General features: G+C 38.1%; 1 protein-coding gene across 1 annotated transcript in view; it reads left to right on the forward strand.

The window, feature by feature from the left end:
- Positions 1-13,873, forward strand: part of LOC105536577 (putative uncharacterized protein C6orf183) — a 61,408-nt gene that overhangs the window by 13,381 nt on the left and 34,154 nt on the right. Inside the window, exons 2-4 of the mRNA XM_011975977.1 lie at positions 6,020-6,184; positions 9,742-9,814; positions 10,067-10,177. Of these exons, the coding sequence (XP_011831367.1) occupies positions 6,039-6,184; positions 9,742-9,814; positions 10,067-10,177 (330 nt within the window). The 5' untranslated portion in view covers positions 6,020-6,038. The remainder of the gene's footprint in view (positions 1-6,019; positions 6,185-9,741; positions 9,815-10,066; positions 10,178-13,873) is intronic.

The raw sequence follows: 13,873 nt of genomic DNA on the forward strand, positions 1-13,873 counted from the left end.
AGAAAGAACCAGTTTTAAATAACCTTTATGTCAAAAAAGAAATCATAATAGAAATTAGAAAATATTTAAAATATGATGAAAACACAACATTAAAAACTTCTGTGATGTAGCTAGAATAGTGCTTAGAGGACAATTTACAGCATTAAATACATTACACAAGAGGTTAAAAATTATTGATCTAAACATCCATCTCAAGAACCGGAAAAAGAAAAGCAAATTAAACTCAAGATAGTAAAAGCAATGATCTAAGTTAGGTGAGCAGAAATCAGTAAAAGAAAAGGCAGACATGAATAACCTAGAGAAAACTCAATAATACTGGTTCTTTGAAAAATTGATAAAATTGATAAATCTCTAATAAAACTGATCAAGATAAAAGCACAAGTACAAGCTGGGCGCGGTGGCTCACGCTTGTAATCCCAGCACTTTGGGAGGCCAAGGTGGGCACATCACCTGAGGTCAGGAGTTCAAGACCAGCTTGGCCAACACGGTGAAACCCTGTCTCTACTAAAAAATAGAAAAATTAGCCAGGTGAGGTGGCACCTGCCTATAATCCCAGCTACTCAGGAGACTGAGGCAGAAGAATCACTGGAACCTGGCGGGCAGAGCTTGTAGTTAGCTGAGATTGTGCCACTGCACTCCAGCCTGGGTGACAGAGCAAGACTTTGTCTCAAAAAAAAAAAAAAAACAAGTACAGAAATTACCAATATCAGGAATATAAAAGGAGACAGCGCTACACATTTTATAAATGTTAAAAAGATAAGAAGCTTAAAAGGACAACATCAAGAAAGTGAAAGGATGACCCACAGAATGGAAGAAAATATTTGCAAATCATATATCTGATAAGGGACATGTATCTAGAATATATAAAGAACTCTTACAACTTCATCAATAAAATACAAATAATCCAATTAAAAATGGGCAAAGAATCTGAATGGACATTTCTCCAAAGAAGACATACAAATGGCCAATAAGCACGTGAAAATTTGATTGACATCATTAGCCACAGGGAAATGCAAATTAAAACCGCAATGAGATACCACTTCACACCAACTAGTATGGCTTAAATTAAAAAGACAGATAGTAACAGGTGTTAGCAAAGCTGTGGAGAAATTGGAATTCTCTCATATGTGGCTGATTGGAATATAAAATGGTACAACCACTTTGGAAAACAGCCTGGCAGTTTCTCAAAGGTCAAACATATTTACCCTGTAATTCCACTCCTACACATATACCCAAGGGAAATGAAAACAGATGTACACAAAACCTTGTATATGAATGTTCATAGCAGTGTTATTTATAATTGCCCCCAAATTGAAACAACCCAGATGTCCATCAGTTGATGAACAAATAAAATGTAGTATAGTTTTTCAATGAAATATCACTCAGTCATTGAAAATGAATGAAGTGCTGATACATGCTACAACAAGGATGACGTTTGAAAACATGCTAAGTGAAAGAAGCCAGTCACAAAGGACCGCATATTGTATGGTTCCATTTATATGAAATGTTCATATAAATATGTAGAGACAGAAAGTCAAGTAGTGGTTGCCTATTGTTAGGGAGAAGAGGTAGCTTAGAGAAAAATGAGGAGTGGCAGGTAATGGCAAAAGGGTTTCTTTTTAGTGTAATGAAATGTTCTAAAATTGATTATGGTCATGATTGCACAACTCTGTGAATATACTAAATAAAAAGCATTGATTGTGCATTTCATGTGGGTTAATCAGATGGTGTGTTAATTATATCTCAACAAAGCTGTTAAAAAGTATGAGGATATTATGAAAAACCTCACTCCCCTCAAAATTCGTCTACTTAGATGAAATGTACTTATATATCAAACTGCTCTTTTAAAAGTCTTAATAAAATGAACACAAAAATAAATAAAAAATTGAATAGTTATATAGCTGTTTAAAAAATTGAATCTGTAATTGAAGTCCTCCCATACAGAAAACTTCAGTTTACTATATTTCAGAGATGACTTATTCCAAACATTTAAGGAAAAATATAGCAATTATAAACGTTCTTCAGAAAATAGAGAGCACTTCACAACATGTCTTGTGAAGCCAGCATAATCTTGATACCAAAATCTGACAAAAACATTATAAGAAAAATGACAGGCCAATGTCTCTCATGAACATAAATACAAACATTATAAACAACATAGCAGAAAATTGAATAAACTTTTCTATAAAAAAAGATAACAAATTATGACCAAATGAAGTTCATTCTAAAAACACAATTTTGGATTAACTTTTGAAAATCTGTGAAATTAACCACATTAACAAATATATGAGGGAGATCACATGATTAATAGATGCAGAAAAAGCATTTGACATAATTCACCCTTTCAAGAAAAAATTAAAATAAACCTCTCAGCAAACTAGAAGTAGAAGCAGGTTATTCAACTCAGACCATCAAATATATTTATCTCATGTCCCCCATGTTCTATAGACACAATGAAGGGAAAACACTAATGTGTTTATCTGAACAATGCCTAGGGGATGATGAAGCAGACTTGGAAGGAACCTGGGCCGTTGAGTGCCCATTTAGTAGTGGGGCTGCTCTACAACCCTGGACCATTTACATTAGCACCGTTAGGTTAGAGAAACTTAAAAGATCTTTTTTCTTTGATTGATTGATTGATTGATTGATTGGAGACAGAGCCTCATTGTGTCACACAGGCTGGAGTACAGTGGTACTCACTGCAACCTCAGCCTCCTGGGTTCAAGCCATTCTGCCTAGCCTCCTGAGTTGCTGGGATCACAGGCATATGCTACCACGTCCGGCTAGTTTTTGTATTTTTAGTAGAGGTGGGGTTTCGCCATGTTGGCCAGACTGATCTCAAACTCCTGGCCTCAAGTGATCCACCCGCCTCAGCCTCCCAAAGTGCTGGGATTATAGGCTTGAGTTTGTTCTTTTAGCCACTGGTGGTGGTGTCTTTTTGCTTAGCCACACCCCTATTAATGCAGAAGCTGGCATGTAATGCATTTCATTTGAAAGCATAGATGATTTGAAAGCATTTGATGATCAAGATGACTACGCACCAAAAATATTTACCCAAGAAGGTTACAGAGTGTCTATCTGTGCCGATCAATAAAGAGAATTGGATTGGCCCACAGTGATATGGGACCAGTTTGCTTATCAGTTTAAATTCTGGCATTTGCTAGAATAAAAATAATTGTTTTATTTTGGTATGTATCACATTATCAAGTTTTGGAGCCTTTAAAACACCTGAAGCTGTGCTAATTTATGTATTTTGATGAGCTTAACCATTTACATTTATTATAATTACTGTTACACTTGAACTTAATTCTGCCATACTTTGTTTTGTTTCCGCTCCCCTACTTTTCTTACCTTCTATTGCGGGGGTCCCCAACCCCCAGGCCATGGACCTGTACTGATCAGTGGCCTGTTAGGAACTGGGCCACACAGCAGGAGGTGAGCACAGGCAAGCAAGCATTACCATCTGAACTTCCTGCGATCAGATCAGTAGCAGCATTTAGATTCTCACAGGAGCATGAACCCTATTGTGAACTGTGCATGTGAGGGATCTAGGTTGCATGCTCCTTGTGAGAATCTAACTAATGCTTGATGATCTGAGGTGGAACAGTTTCATCCTGAAACCATCCCTCCTCCCGGCCACCCGCTGCTTCCCATCCATGGAAAAATTGTCTTCCACGAAACCAATCCCTGTTGTCAAAAAGGTTGGGGACCACTGTTTATTGGATTTAAAAGTCCTATCTCACCCCTTACTCCCACTTCTTTGGGAAGCTCTAGGATGCATTTCTTTTCTTTCCTTCTTTCTTTCTTTCTTTCTTTCTTTCTTTCTTTCTTTCTTTCTTTCTTTCTTTCTTTCTTTCTTTCTTTGTCTTTCTTTCTGTCTGTCTGTCTGTCTGTCTTTTCTTTCTTTCTTTCTTTTTTTAAATAGATACAGATATTTTTATTATTTTTTTATTTTTATTTTTTCCTTTTTTTATTATCCTTTAAGTTCTAGGGTACATGTGCACCACATGCAGGTTTGTTACATATGTATACGTGTGCCATGTTGGTGTGCTGCACCCATGAACTCGTCATTTACATTAGGTATATTTCCTAATGCTATCCCTCCCCTCTCCCCACACCCTACGACAGGCCCCAGTGTGTGATGTTCCCCACCCTGTGTCCAAGTGATCTCATTGTCCACTTCCCACCTATGAGTGAGAACATGCGGTGTTTGGTTTTCTATCCTTGCCATAGTTTGCTCAGAATGATGGTTTCCAGCTTCATCTATGTTCCTACAAAGGACATGAACTCATCTAGGATGCATTTCTATTCTTTTACTAATCGCCTTGAAACTTAAAATAGTTACTCAGTATTTCTCTTCTAAACATGCCTGCTTTATCCCCATCCAAGCCTGCTGTAACCACATATTGAACACCCCCAAACCTTGCTCAAGCTGATCTTACTATTTTTGTCTTAAATTTTAACCACTTTTAAATGCATAAAATTATGTATGATATGTAATTATGAATTACAAATAATTAAATGTACTTATTTTTAAAAACATGATTGAAGAAATTCTCTTTTCTCGCAATCTCTTTTCTAAGACTAAATGAGGCCCCAGTGCTTGCCTGACACATGGTAGGTTCTCAATAAATGAAGCACACCTCCCATACCCCTCCACGTAAACAGTTGTCTCTTTAAACCTAGACATGAGTGCTCAGCAGGCATGTATTTCTCTGGGTTGGATTCATTTCATGGACTGTTGTCAAAGACTGACCCCTTTATGTTAATTTTCTGAATACTGTACTTGACTGTGTTGCAAGCTAAACAGTACAGGATTAAATGTTCTCATTTCTGAGCTGTGAAGTGTTGAAACTAATCAAGTAATGAAGGCAGAATGTCTGTCCTGTGGGAGAATAATCAGCCAGTCTATGTTGCTCCCACTCTTGGCTGCCGATTGGAATGCAGCTGTTAAGGCAGTTGTTTAACTGTTCGTCCAACTTGAAAGGACGCTGCCAAATGGCAAATATTTTCTATAACAACATTTTACTTTTGCTAAGAACAATAACAGTGCATTTTATTGAGCTCCAATGGCATGCCAAACATGACAGATTTATTACTATCAGGTTCACAACCTGGACTGAACATGGATGCTCATTTCCATTTTTAATATATTTAGAAAAAGAATAAATAGGCTCCCAAAGGAAGCCTCTAGACAAAACATCTCTACAGCTTAATTATTTGTTGAAATGACAGCATATTAACTTGAGAAAATGAAATATCTCGAAAGGAAAGATGAGAACCTAGAAATATCAAAGGAAAAAAAGAAGGTTTAAGTATTATAAATCTCTCTAATGTGGCCTAAGTGAGACTTAACTCCTACTTGTCCAGGACAGGTGAGGGCAGCAGTAACACAAAGAAATATGTCATCTGTTGAATCCCCTGCAATTTATGGGTCCCAGGACTTCTGAGTCATGCAGTTAATCTACATTGTTAATGAGAATGTTGACACTAAGTACTTAACAAACAATTACGTTGAATTTGACAGACTGTGAACCAGGTGAGGTGGGGTGGGAGTTTATCAGCTGGTATTTAATGGTAAAACCTGTGTGCTAAATGTAGGCAGTCAAAATTAAGAAAACACATTCAAATGTAAAAGTACAATTTTTTATTAGAAGTCAGCAATAACTGCCACTCACAGTAGTTGGTGTGTAATCCCCACAAACATTTATCAAGACTGCAGAGGTGAGGGGTTGAGGGGAGGTGCATTTTCGCTTATTAAACCCCAACAGCCAAAGCTGAAGCAGAGATGTTTTTGAAGGTGAACTGGGTTAATCAAAGGCATAACCCATGGAGATTCTGATCGACTTTTTCTCTACTGTTTACTAGATGTTAATTAAATCACAAATGACAACAGTCTAATAGCAAAATGCATGCATTTCTACAGAGTCCACATGATTTCTTGGACAAAAATAGACAAAGTTCCACATGCTGGGTAATGGTCACTGAGGGCATCAAGCTTTGTGATCCTCTTTTTCAGGGATACAGAAAAACAGCAAATGCAAATCATGGATGAAATTTATAAGATCACTTCCACAGAAAGGGTCCAGCTGTTGGAGAAAAAACTGGCTGTGCAACTGACTGAACTGAAGTCTGAGATAGAAGAGCAGGGAGCTCTTCAGGGAACAACTAATCGAGTTTACAGGTAAATAGTGGCAGTTAGAAGGTGTGATCTTCAGGGCTTTACTTCCCACTCTCACTCCATAATCTCCATCAGCACCCTTTCTTCTTTTTACATGGACAACTGGCATTATCTCCAGTTCAGATAGATAGTATATAATAGCAGTTGCAGGTACCCATTTCTAACCTGATTGCTGCCTCTAAGATTTTTCTATATTCTAGATTTGTTAAGACAGATCCAAGCAAAAGTCTTACCAAAGAAAATGTAAAAGTGTTTTTACATGTTAACTAATGCTATTGTCTTAAAGTTACAGAAGCTGTAATACAAATCATACTCAGTGAAAGGAGATCTCATTTTACCCAATAATATTTTAATTGAATTCGACCTTGATTTTGGTGAGAAATTTAAAAGCTGAAATAATGGTAGGCATTTGGTAATACATTATGCAAAACGATATTCTGTGAGTGTTACCAGAACTGTGGATTCTTGCTCTCTGCCAGGATAGAAATCAAGAGAGATCACCAAACAGAGCAGCAAAGGAAAGTTTATTCAGCTTGTGCACAAGGGAGCCAGCACCAAGAAAGGAAAAGGAAAGAGCTGCTCTCCAAGGGTAGTGTGTGGGTTAGTTTTATAGGATCTTTTGATAGAGAAGGGTTACATCAGGGCATATATGGTGGGGGGACTGGGGTGCAGTTTCTAGTGCTCATGCAGTGGCTTAACATGCTTCTTCATACATCAGATGTAGCAGTAGCATTTTAAATCTCCACCCAAGGCATTATTCTTAGCACAAAAATGAGGAAGGGGTAACTACAGGTTGAGTTTTAGTTCTAACTGCACAGGTGGGGCTTCGTGGAAGTCTCTAGCCCCCCAAAGTAGGAACTCGCTGTTAATAACTTCTTGGGTCTTTTGCTACTGATTTGCTGAGAGTTATGTAAGCTAGAGCGAGAGGGGCTTTTGTTCTTCTCCTCTAGAGCAGATCACAACAGGAAGCCAGCCAGCCTGTTTCATCAGGAGCTCTTCTATAGGTAAATGCTGCCAACAACAGCAATCAAGTCCTTGTAGAGAAACAAGAGACATAGGTCAGGCCCTAATGACAAGTCTCATGGGGCCAGGACCTTCATATCCCTCTGTTTCTGTTACTGCCGCAATTGATCAAAAGGAGCAGTATAAGAACCCTGTTAAGTTGAATCATTGAGAAAATACAATATGGATGGTGAGAGGTTTGGAGAGGTCAGAAGATGCAGTAAGCAGGTGAATTAGTACTTCATTCCAAAGACAATTCTGAAGAACCAGCATTTCATATGTTTTTTAATTAGTATTTAAAACCATCAGGTGTCTGAAGCAAATCAGATTGTGTGATGAGATGGAAAGATCATGGAACCATGCAAGTCATAATTTCTCTCAACTTTGGTTTCTTTATTTGAAAAATGAGGTTAGTACCTTGCCTACCTACATAAGGTTATGAGGATAATGAGATAATGCATGTTAAAGTATTTTTAAAACAAGAAAACACAATGCAAAGATGGAGTGTTGATATTCTTATGATTTAAATGTCAGAATGTCAGGCAAGTGACTCCCCAGTGTACACTGGGATAAGAAAGGCTTTCTGATGTCTCTTAGAATCGAGTGATGGGAAATCCTGGATTGCCTTATTTGTCTACTTCCCCAAACCACCCAACACTGCACCTGGAAGAATCTATTAGTCTAACAAATGCTTCTTGAGCACCTTCTGTTTTCCAGGTGCTGTGCTAGGTTCTAGAGTCCAAGGAACATGGAAATATCCACTCCCGATAACCACTTTAACATTCTCATTCCACTAGACTGAAAAATCTATTGAGGCCTGGAGAACTGTGTGTCTTAATCATTTTCCCTTTTTTTTTTTTTGCATCCTTTCCCTCGTTTCACTCCACAAACCCAAGACTTTGCAATGGTTAAGTGTTTCATAAACTCTTGCTGAATGAATAAATGAATGAATGTATGTTGAATGAACAATGCTTGATGAATATGGGAGTAAATCTCTTTTTGCAGGTTGATATACACACTACTTATGTTCACCAGTTTCTTCTGGGTCATTCACAGGCACTTTGAGGTTAACTGAGAGGAAAGACAAGATCCGAATGAGACAGAGCTGGGTAGCTAAGCCCATGACCCTCCTCATCTCCCAGTATGCCAAAGATAAGAAGACCAGAGGGCAGGGGAAAGTTTCTTGTGTTTCTCTACCTACCTGGTAATAGCTAATCCCTTTTCTGGTTGGTTACTTGTTCCTCACTGCCACAACGCTGCAGCCAGGATTCAGAATCACAGAAATTATACCTTAGGTTTATTACTGTTTTTATTCTCAAATCCCTTTCAGAGCTCAACTCTTTTTTCTTCCCCCACCCCATTAAAGCAAAGATATTAGGAGATAAGAGGGGCATTATCTCCAGCTTCAGGGCTGGAAATTTGACACAATGTGTCTAAATGGGTTGCTTAGGCTCACTTGGCTGATGGATTTCTTGACTGTCAGCCTGGGGTTCTTTTCACAGAACCACTGCCTGTAGTAGGGGAAATTGCTGGCAAGTGTACAAACTAACAGTGTATTTTTATCTTCCCTTAAAACTTATCTGGGAACTCATAGGGCCATATGAACAATATTAACCTAAATGTCACTGCTTACACCTCCTTCATAATCTCTAGGTGGTCTCTCACCTGTTTTCTAGACTACCTGCTCTGGCCCCTTACCAATGTCTGCAAAATACTATCTTGAGAAAGTGATGTTGGCATCAGGGTTGCTGTTTCCTGATATTTCCAAAGCTGCCAAACCTTGGGATATATCTTATCCCAAATGTGGAGCACTCTGCTGTTCCCAACCCAGCGTCCCACCCCCTTACCAGGTGACCCCACAGCTTGTGCCTCCTTGTATCAGAGTCCATGGTAAAAACAACAGCTCCCTCATAACGGTGTAAACAGGAATCCACAAGGCTGCTTAAACAGGCGCTTCTGCTATAAATGTTTTTCCTAGGAATCAATAATTTTCCTGAAGCCTTAAGTTTGGTTAAAATGATTCCTGAAGTATTTCATCTTTGATATTTAAGAGTCACTCCCACCCCCCAGCAGATAATTCATCAAGAACACAAAAATAGAAGCATTTTATTTTAAATTACACGATATTGGTTTTATGTGCCAGTTAGGGTGAAAGTGGGATCTGAGAGGCACAATATTTGTCAGAGATAAGGTTGCTGGAGGGAATACAGTTGGGGAAATAAAAATCCTCACCATTGTGTCCCTCCCTTTACTCTGCAGTAGGAAATAGTGAGGTGAATCAAGGGTAGAACGAAATACTCTGTTTGTATGGGGAGGAGAGAGAAAAACTGGCCCAGGGAAAGGTTTAGCAAACATGCTAATCAAAGAAGAGTCAAAAAAGATTCTAACCAAAACAAAAGGATGTGGCCTTTGCATGCCCTCAATAATTCAGTATAATATGATATACTTATTCAGAAATGAGCAGTTGTGAAGAGTTACAGATTAATCATGGCCTGTCTATAATCCGGTCGATTACAGCTTCTGTAATTACTACTTATATTGCATAAATCTTTCTGCAGCTCTGTTCAAACGCCAAAGGATATTTATTACTTTAGAAGAGAGAGGGAACTGGCACTGAAGAAAACCTTACAGGTGAGTAGGAGAGTAGGCTATTTCAATACAACAGTAAGTTTGATTTTTCTGATTGGTAACTTTTAGCAGGAACAGTTTATTTTTGCAGACAAACAGCTGATGCTATTAACAGTATTTATGAGAACAGGCCACTATTCAGCTTACCACTGGATCAGAGCAGACCATTATTTCCTTGGAAAAGTCTGATTTTGTGATATCTGAAATTTTACAGTTCTTTAATTTGGGATATTAAAACTAGTTATTTGGGTTTAGGTGGCCGAGTCGAAGTCCTTTGTTGTTCAGGCGGACATCATGCAGAGGGAGCTAGAGAGCTGCCTAAGAAGGGAGTACACCCCTGAAAATTTACCTTTGCTTCTGTTGCAGGTAAGAGTGATACTGCAATTTGAAAAATTCATTTGAAATTTAGTAGAAATGTATGGGCAAACTGGCTTTCAGGTATATCCTTTCACTAGGGTAGGTTTTGTTTTTCTCGACATGTATAGTTTGCACGACTTGGCTAATGTAAACGCTGCTGTCAGAGATCTATTTCATAGCTTTAAATTCGGCTTAAAGGCATAGAACAATTGACTGAATTTCTGCTAAATACTTTCTGTGTCAATTATGTAGGGCAATACAACATTGACTAGGACAGTTCCAGCCCTTAAAAAGCTATTGGCTATGGCCAGGCGTGGTGGCTCATGCCTGTGATCTCAGCCCTTTGGGAGGTCGAGGCAGGCAGATAACTTGACGTTAGGAGTTCGAGACCAGCCTGACCAATATGGTGAAACCCTGTCTCTACTAAAAATACAAAAATTAGCTGGGCGTGGTGGCTCATGCCTGTAGTCGCAGCTACTCGGGAGGCTGAGGCAGGAGAATCCCTTGAAACCAGGGGGCAGAGGTTACTGTGAGCTCAGATTGAACCACTGCATTCCAGCCTGGGTGACAGAGTGAGATTCTGTCTTAAAAAAAAAAAAAAAAAAAAAAAAACAACTATTGTCTAACCTAAAGAAGACATTTCTGGCTGGGCGCGGTGGCTCATGCCTGTAATCCCTGCCTTTGGGAGGCGAGGTGGGTAGATCACGAAGTCAGGAGATCGAGACCATCCTGGCTAACACGGTGAAACCCTGTCTCTACTAAAAATACAAAAAATTAGCCAGGCGAGGTGGCAGGTACCTGTAGTCCCAGATACTCTGGAGACTGAGGCAGGAGAATGGCGTCAACCTGGGAGGCAGAGCTTGCAATGAGCCGAGATCGTGCCACTGCACTCCACTGCACTCCAGTCTGGGTGACAGAGCGAGACTCCCTCCCTCCAAAAAAAATAAATAAATAAATAAAAGAAGACATTTCTGAGAAATTTTATTTTATTTAATTTTATTTCACCATGTTGTTCAGGCTGGTCTTGAACCCCTAGCCTCAGTGATCCACCTTGGCCTCCCAAAATGCTGGGATTACAGGTGTGAGCCACTGCGCCCAGTCCTGGAAATTTCTATTAAGAAAATAACTCAAGACATGGGAAAAATAGTTTTCCATAAAGATTATTATTACAGCATTATAATAAAAGTAAAACATTAGAATTGCCTAAATATCCACCAATAAGATAAAGAGTTAAGAAAAACAGTATGGTACATGGTAGAATATTGTTCTGCCATTAAACATTTTTTATTGTTAAATTAAGTTTAGCTTAAAGCTGCCTTCTTGTAAGTTCAGAAACCTTGGTAAGGTTTCTCCCTACATAGTGACCTGTAACCTAACTGGACTGTAAATAGACCATAACCTACTCTTGTAACAAGTAACTGAGTCTCAGCCAATCACAGAAGTCATACTTTAGCCACTTGCAGGCAGCCAACTGTTCAAAGTGTGTTCAAATAAGGCAAACACTGAGCTGTAACCAATCTGACTGTTTCTGTACCTCACTTCTGTTTTCTGTTACTTCACTTTCCTTTTTGTCCATAAATCCTCTTTCGCTGTGCAGCAACACTGGAGTTTCTCTGAACTTACTCTGGTTGGGGGGCTAGGAGGGCTGCCCAATTCATGAATTGTTCTTTACTTAATTAAACTCAGTTAAATTTAATTTGTCTAAAGTTTTTCTTTTAACATTAGCATAAGGATTTATTATATATGAAATGTTAACAAAAACTAATGTGTGTGTGTGTGTATGGATGTCATAATAATGGTCAAGTATGTATAGAAAAAAATCACTTGAAGGACTTAGACCAAATGTTAATGAATGTTATGTTTGGATGACAGGATAATGAAGTTCTCCCTTCTACTTTTATATGTTTGCTAAATTTTCTATAATAAGTATATATTATTTAGATTTTAAAATTCCTTGTTCTCTATTCCTGTGTTACGAGTTATATCTTACCTATGCATACAAATTAGTTCTTTAGCAATAGTTAATTCTTTAGTTAGGAATTAATTATTAAATTAATCATAAAGAAACAAAAGCTATTGAGATACTATTTGCAAGTCAAACTGTCGTCATTGTTTTCATTCAGGATTCTCTTTCCCTATCATTTCTGGCATTCTTCATTCTTTTGTGGATATCAGTGTTTCTCAATGGAGAGAGAGGAGGGGTAGAGATAGAAGATATTTTGTGCCCCAAGGGACATTTGGAAATGTCTGGGGATATTTCTTGTTGTCACAATTTGGGTGAGGGGTGTGATTGGTTGCTGCTAGCATTAAGTGAGTAGAGGCCGGGGATGCTGCTAAACATTCTACAATTCACAGGGCAGTCTCTCACAATGAAGAATTATCTAGTCCCCAATGTCAATAGTTGCTGAGGTTGAGAAACTCTAGTATTATCTAAACTTCCTTAGGATATCATTTGCCTTTTCTCCGAAGAATTTTCTTTAGCATTTCTAGTAGTTCAGGTTTGCAAGGGACAAATTCTCACAGCCTTTGTTGTTTTGAAAGAAGTATTTCCCCTTCATTTTGGAGAGATATTTTTGTTCAACATAGAATTCTGGGTTGGTGATTTTTTATTGCTTTAAAGATACTGCTCCATTGTCTTTTGTCTTTTGTCTTACATAGTTTCCTTTTCTCTTTCTTTCTTTCTTTCTTTCTTTCTTTCTTTCTCTCTTTCTTTCTTTCTTTCTTTCCTTCTCTTTCTTAGGTGACAGCTTTATTTTCACTGAGATTAAGTATACACATTTTTGCAATTAAGATTAATTATACAAAAAAATATAAAACATGCCATTTTAAAATAGAACTGTGGAATAGTTTGAATTTTTATCACTACTATATGTAAGTACACATGTTTATTCATAAGCTAAGAGGAAACTCAAATATATATCATAACGGGAAAGAGCACTTCACTAATTTAAGTGATTTTTTTTTTCTGTCAACCTCTAACCATTTGCTTACTTGAACTAATGTGATGTGGTTTCGCTGTGTCCCCACCCAAATCTCATCTTGAATTGTAGCTCCTGTAATTCCCATGTGTCATGAGAGGGACTCGGTGGGAGGTAATGGAATCATGGGGATGGGTCTTTCCCATGCTGTTCTCATGATAATGAACAAGTCTCATGAGATCTGATGGCTTTATAAAGGGGCATTCCCCTGCACATGTCCTCTTGCCTGCCACCATGTTTTGCCTTCTGTCTTGATTGTGAGGCCTCCCCAGTCATGTAGAACTGTGAGTCCATTAAACCTCTTTTTCTTTATAAATTATGCAGTCTTGTGTATATCTTTATTAGCATTGTGAGAGCTGACTAATACGTAATGTTTCCATGGTTCATCTTGGTCACTGGCATTGACCAGCAAAAGTCTTTGCATTTCACAGACACATTAAAACCTAAATTATCAACAAAATCCCAAGTAACTTTCTTTTTTTGATATTTTATTCTTTTTTAAATAATTTCAACTTTTATTTTAGATTCAGGGGTTATATATGCAGGTTTGTTAACTGCCTACCAGAATAAAGTCCAACAAGCTCTAAATAATACAAAAAATCTGGTACTTAATAATGAAAGTACCTGGGCATATTGTGTAATGCTGAGGATTGAGGTACAATTGATCCCGTCACCCAGATAGTGAGCATAGTATGCAATAGGTAGTTTTTCAACCCCTACTCCCCTT

Source organism: Mandrillus leucophaeus, unplaced genomic scaffold (genome assembly GCF_000951045.1).
Source record: "Mandrillus leucophaeus isolate KB7577 unplaced genomic scaffold, Mleu.le_1.0 Scaffold160, whole genome shotgun sequence".
Taxonomy (NCBI): Eukaryota; Metazoa; Chordata; class Mammalia; order Primates; family Cercopithecidae; genus Mandrillus; species Mandrillus leucophaeus.